Below are 7,051 nucleotides of genomic sequence, written 5' to 3' on the forward strand. Positions count from 1 at the left end.
TTGGGCACTCGCTTTGTATATGAATCTGAACATTATCTTCCTGTTTACAACCGATTAGTTGGCATAATTGCGCTTTTTTATTATCTGTGGGCGATTTACACGATGCAGTGCAATAATCGGGATTATTATTTTGTTCTTGAGCGCCATTAGGATTCAGAATATCTTTTGACATACCTTTTGGAATACACCCTAGATTGATACATGTATTTTTTATGAAATCATTTGGTGGAGATGTACAAGAATCTGGGCACTCACTTTGTTTATGAACTTGATCACTATCTTCTTCTGGCTTACATCCGATTAGTTGGCATAGTTGCACTTTCCTATTATCTGTGGTCGATTCACACGATGCAGGGCAATAACCTGGACTATTATTTCCTATTTGTCCACCATTATTATACAGCATGTCTTGTACTCTATCTTTTGAAATATTCTCATGCTGAATATATGCATTTTCAAGGGAAATTGTATCATCTTTGGTTATTTTTGATTCTATTCCGCACCCCATATCTTTGCATATTTTCGCTGTGTGCTTATCTTTCGGGGATTCACATTGTGTTGGACAATTTATCAATTTATTATCGTGGTTGCATTTTCCATTGGAACATAGGAGGGTTTTAAAGAAATTTGCTATACCACGATTAGATCTTGTGTGACGTCGATCATTTTGGGAATTAGCATGTTCTAAGGTCAATTTATTCGTTGAAATATGCGCTTGTGTTTGATAAACCGTTCCAATGTTGACAGTAGGCCTAGTGTTACCCCTTGTCGACCTGTAATTAAAAGTTCTTAATTATTAAAATCAATTAGTTCAGTTTAATAAATTTAATATTAATCTATTACCATTTTACTTTAAATCTGTACCGCTATAACCCATGTAGGGCCAGTACTTTGTAAAGAAGTACTGTTACTAGACTAACGGTTGTACATGGAGGCGATTTGGTCAGAATCACGCTCAACCGCCATATTTTTACCCAATTTAAGAGGCTGGGTGGATCCCTGGAGTGCTCCAAGAACCCACAGGAGTTGAGTCACGGCTACAGAGTAAGAGAAAACAATTTTCTGCGCAGCCGAATTTGAACTCGGATCCTTAGAGTTAGTAGCCACGCTCTTTACCCTTTGGCCACCGCGCTCCCTTTACCATTTTACTACACACATAAAATGAGATCTTCAATATTAATATTATTTTTTTGGAGGGGTGATTTGTGTTATAGAATGATCGGGATTGGAGAGAGGCTACTGTAACATTGAATTTCTAATAAGCGGACATTTCCCTATAACGGTCATCTGTCCATTCCGAAAGGCTTACCTATTTTTGTATTCTATTTTTAACTTCTGTCTAGCGGACAAATCTGTGACGGTAAAGATCAATGTTGGTAGTTATGTAGCACTCGCTACCTTCCCTATCATTACTGCGTCTCATGCGTCTCATATGATTCATCTTTTGGTCTCGAGAAAAAAAAATGAATATTTAATTGTAATTATATTGAGAATTGATTTTAGCTTATTACATCCTTATTAAATATTAAATTAATTACACAGATCTGCAAAAATAAATATTTTTTCCATGCTCTGTGGTATAATTTTACTGGATTGTATGCTTCAAAGTGTGCAGATTTCAAAAAATAGCTTCTTACTCACCACTCAGAGTTTTTTTATACTGTTGAAAAAAAAAAGCTGAATATGGTGATTAACAGGGTGGACTTAATGAAGGTATTGATTTATTTTACTTTTTCTTATAGATTTTAGCTTACTAAAGTCAGATCAAATGCTTTTACAAATCCTTATCGTATAATTGAAGTTTATATTTTATTTAGCGAGAATGGTGCATTAGGATTTGTTAAAACTGCTCAAGTGAGATAAATACTTGGTAAGGAGAACATTAAAAATTGCTTTCCTCTAGGACTACATTGAACAGAAAAAGTTCGGCAAAAGAACATTCAGAAGGACATTATTCACTTCTAAATTGTCATATTTTTTTTATTTACATGTGTGTATTTATTTACGCACTTATTTTTACTGATATTTTGTACATTGTAAATCATATGAATGTAGGTAGGTACATACATACTATATGTACTACATTACTTTTTTCTCCCATCTTTTATTTTTTCCCCTTTGTCTCTAAAGGACAGACTATCATCCCCGTTATACCGTTACATATAAGGCGCAGCTAGGATCTAGACTCGAATCCGGTTGGGAGAGATTATTATCAATTATTTATTCTGTAATTGTGAGTCAACTCTGTGGGTTCGGGAGCCGTCATGGGGCTCACCCAGACTTAATAAAGTAAATATTCTTGATCGGTGAAAAAAAACAAAAGCGGAAAGGAGGATGGGGGAGAATTATCTATAGGTTATAACTCTGTTCTAACCATAGTGGGGGGAGGGTAAAGTTTTCATTTGATGGGACCTCGACTCTCTAAGCTACAGATGGGCCCCATTGGTCTTATCGTTAGCTCATAACGCGTATCCATTTCAGTATTTACTTCTGAAACCTCTCCCCAGTTAAATTTTGCATATTCTCTGATCTCCCTTTTTCGATAGGTATCGAGAACGTAGACTAGACGTTACTAACACTAATTAGGTGAACAACTGCTTCAGAAGCGACAATTACAATGGAGGAGGGTTATCTACAGGTTACCAGCCTGTTCTAACCATAGTTGGGGTGAAGTTTTCATTTCGTAGGACCGCCACAGAACAATTCGCTTCCTTGCACTACAGTTGTTCCGGAATCGTTTTTTTTTTAATTCAAAAGTAATTTAAAATCAATTAAGTAATGCATATTCATATTTTGTACTCTTTTTGGCCTAGATTCATACTGAAGAATAATCTTTATTCTGGTCTATTTCTTATTATTTTACTGTACTTTTATTTCAAGAGAAATTGTATATCAAGTTTGAAAAAAGAAAAATTGGTCTTTTTCTAGGAACGCTTAAACCTAAAATAAACTTTTAAATTTATTTTATTCTTATATATGTTTAGTGGTTAGTTTATTGATGATGGCAGACTTAAATTACATCAGCTATTAATTTCTGGGTTCTTATAATGACAATTGAAAAATGGAGTTGTCTCCCCACGTTCCTAAAAAAAAAAAAAGTGTAAACCAGTGGCTTCTTCTTTCATTTATATTGTAACAAAGCTGAGCTATAAATTCAAAGCCTTTAAGTCTTCTGTAATTAGTTCATAACCAATGAATTGAAAAAGTAACCCAATTTGGCTCTGATAATTTTTTAATATGAGTAATTTTTTTTTTTGTACTAAACTAGGTTTTTATTTTAGCAATCATATTGGTTAAATTGATTGAATCAATTTGTGCATGCTTTAATATATTGCTATATATACACGAGGTGTGGCAGAAAAGTAATGACACTAATTTTTTATTTTTTTTAAACATCCCCTTCAAGTTCCTTTGGGCGACTACATGCCGATGGAGAAGGTTGTTCCAACTGTTGGTAGCAGAGTTGGAAGTCTTCAACCTACGGTATGGTCTTCAGCATGTCCATTGCACTCTTTTGGATGTTTTTCTAAGTCCCGAAATAACGTCCTTCGGGGACATTTTTCAGTTTAGAAAAAAGGAAAAAGTCACAGGGACTGAGGTCAAGTGAACAGGGAGGCTGTGGAACCACAGAAATGCCTTTTTGAGGTCAAAAATTCTGTTATTGAGAGGGCAGTGTGACATGGGGCCTCGTCATGATGGAGCATCATTTTGATTTTAGAAAATTTGATGGACTGTAAATCTGTTCAAATTTGCAAGTTCACTCAACATTCTTAATGATAAACGACTGTCTGATCTCATTAGAGTGTTCACACGTTCGATGTTTTTGTCGATTTTCCTAGTTGAAAGCATCCCTGAACGGAGTTTATATTCAACGTGTTCTCTGCCTTCCAAAAATGATTTGTGCCAGCGAAAAACTTGAGCTCAGAACATAGAATGTTTCCTATAGGCCTATTTTAACTTTTTAAACATTGTACTTACCGATTCTGCAAGCTTAACACAGAATTTAATGGAATAATGTTGTGGCAAACAAAAATCCATAAACATAGTAACCCCCTTCCCCCCATCATTTCTAATATCAACGCTCCCTCCTCTAAACTCAGTAAATTTCTTCTTCCTGCCCTTCAAATCCTCAGCCACAATAACTCTAATGATATCCCTAATTCCTTCCACCTTAAAGAACTATTAAAACCCTTCAACATACCTGACAACTTTATCTTAACTTCCTTTGATGCCGAAAGCCTTTTTACTAACATCCCCATTGACAAAGCCCTTCATATCGTTGAGAAGAACTGGACTATAATTCAACCTTATACCACGCTTAACTTCACCTAATTTCTTTCTGCTTTAGAACTTTGCTGTAATTCTGGTTACCTAACTTTTCACGATAAAGTTTACCACCAAATTAGCGGACTTGCGATGGAGAACTGCCTTGCTCCAGATATCTCTAATATTTTTCTTAATGACCTTATCGACTCTATAATACCTCTCTTCTCACAAGACATAGTTTTCATTAAAAAATACGTGGACGATCTCTTCCTGGTCCTCAATCCTGACAGAATCCCCGAGATCCTATCAGCCTTTAACTCCTACCACCCTCGTCTTCGGTTTACTGTTGAAGGTGAAATTGACCATTCCCTTGACCTTGATCCACTAATTGGTATACCAAACCCACTTATTCTGGTAGACTCAACTATTTTTCCCAACACCCTTATCACCAAATTATTAATGTTGCTAAGAATCTTATCCACCGATCCTTTTCTCTTTCTGACCCTCAATACCACCAGAGCAACATACAACGTATTAAACAGATCCTTTTTAACAACAATTTCCCTCTGAAAGTTACTAACAAACTACTCGATTCTTACATTAACCGTGTTACTCCAATCCCTTCTTTCCTCAACTCTTCTCAACCCACTCCACCACTTTTTCAGTACAGGTCCCTTCCGTATATCCCCATTCTTTTTGATAAAATTAAAAAATTCTTATCCACTATTCCCTCCATATGTCTTGCCTCGAAGTCCCACAACAAAATTTTCTATCTTTTTTCTAAATTGAAAGACCCTATTCCTTTCTTACACTGTTCCAATGTGGTTTACCGGATACCCTGTTCAACCCCATACTGCAATTCCTTCCATATCGGCGAAAATAAAACCAACTTAAGAATTTCCCAGCACAAAACTTCCATCAACTCCTGTAATCCACTTGCATCTAAATTATCCGAACTCGCATTAAACCTGAATCATACTTTTAATTTCGACAATTCTTCCATTCTTGCCTCTGTCCCCAACCACACCAAACGTCTCATCTCGGAGTCCATTTACATAAATTTTACTGAGAATTCCGTCAATCATAAAGTTGATAAATACTGTATCTCTTTTACATATCGACACATTTTGAACATAATAAAACCCTCATAATATTTCTTTTCACTTTGTTCTGCATTTCAGAAGGCCACTTTCTTGTCATATCTTTTATTCTTGTTTCTCTAAATTCTCACCATTTATTTAATTATTTTTATATTTACTATCCTTCTTGTTTCATTTATATTCATGTATCTTATCTTTTAATTTATATGCATTTGTTACCTTCTTAAGTGTACTTATATTAATTACTTTATTATTAATTTTCTATTATAATTTACACTTCTCTGTATCCCCACTCATTTGGTATATTGTCTTTCCTAATCACTTACATATATTGTATCCCATTATTTTATACTTTATTTCTCCTTCGTTTTTCTATCTATGAGTTGTTTTTTTTTTTGTTGTTTTTTTTTTTATTTAATTTAATTATCTTTTTTTTCATAATTTTGTAAATATCTCTTCTCCCTCTCTATTATGTATATTACCATTTATTGTTTACCTACTTTAAATATATTTTTTTTAAATGTTTACATCAAAATTATTTTCGTTATTGTGGCGTGCTAAACTGCCATCCCCACTCCTCCCAATACAAACAGCTCACTCTGACTTAGACTATGTTAATTCTGTCTCATCATTTGATTTTATTCTTTTCTTTTTTCATATCTTAATATGTACTTTCTTTAATATTTCTTCTCTTATTTTATCTCTTATCTATCCGTTACTATTGCCATTTTCATTTATTGTTTATAACCTTTAATTTTTCTTATTAAATTTTTACTTTTCATTGTATACCCCTGTTATTTTCCACTTATTTTTTTTTGTAACTATGTCAAGTGTTTGTATCTTTTTTAGCCCTGACGAAGTCCTGCAACGTGGGGCGAAACGTTGGTTCAATAAAAATAATAAAATCATTTACTATTTTTCAATCAAATAGATTTCAAGATTTCATCTTGATGCTACACCGTGTTAGTTTGGCGAATAATAGTGGCGAATATAGCGCGGAAAAACGTAAAACCACATTGTTTTAGAAAATGATTATAGTAATATGTTTCAACTTTTATTGTTGTTTGGGTTAAGACGTAAAGGTTATACATGTTTCTTTGTCTAGAATGTTCCCATCCTAAATACATTCATATATTAGGTTAAATTTAGTTAAAAGAATATTTATTTTTAAGGTAAACTTTATCTATACTATTAATCGATTTTCCTCAAGATAAATTACTTTTAAGAATGTATGGAATATGGTCCGGGTGCGGTCAAAAAAAAAAACTCAAATATCAGAATTATTAATACTATTTTATTGAGCCAACGTTTCGCCCCACGTTGCAGGGCTTCGTCAGGGCTAAAAAAGATACAAACACTATAGTTACTAAAAGGAAAAAAAAAAGAAAAAACATAAGTGTAAAATAACAGGGCTATAAAATGTAAAAACCTAAGATATACTAAGAAAAATTAAAGGTTATAAATAGTAAATGAAAAGGGTAATAGTAAAAGAGATGAGACGTTTGGTGTGGTTGGGGACAGTGGCAAGAATAGAAGGATTATCGAAATTAAAAGTATGATTCAGTTTTAATGGGTGTTCGGATAATTTAGATGCAAGTGGATTACAGGATTTGATGGAAGTTTTGTGCTGGGAAATGCGGTTCTTAAGTTGGTTTTTAGTTTCGCCGATATAGAAGGAATTGCAG

The 7,051-nt window shown here is 33.8% G+C and overlaps 1 protein-coding gene across 1 annotated transcript in view; it reads right to left on the minus strand.

Moving 5' to 3' along the window:
- LOC106677929 (uncharacterized) overlaps window positions 1-7,051 on the minus strand; it is a gene marked incomplete in the record, with an annotated part of 13,838 nt that overhangs the window by 5,944 nt on the left and 843 nt on the right. The window contains 1 exon segment of the mRNA XM_067050354.1: window positions 391-773. Within this exon segment, the coding sequence (XP_066906455.1) occupies window positions 391-508 (118 nt within the window).

The sequence above is a fragment of the Halyomorpha halys genome, unplaced genomic scaffold (assembly GCF_000696795.3).
Source record: "Halyomorpha halys isolate HHAL.00 unplaced genomic scaffold, Hhal_1.1 Scaffold2425.1, whole genome shotgun sequence".
Lineage (NCBI taxonomy): Eukaryota > Metazoa > Arthropoda > Insecta > Hemiptera > Pentatomidae > Halyomorpha > Halyomorpha halys.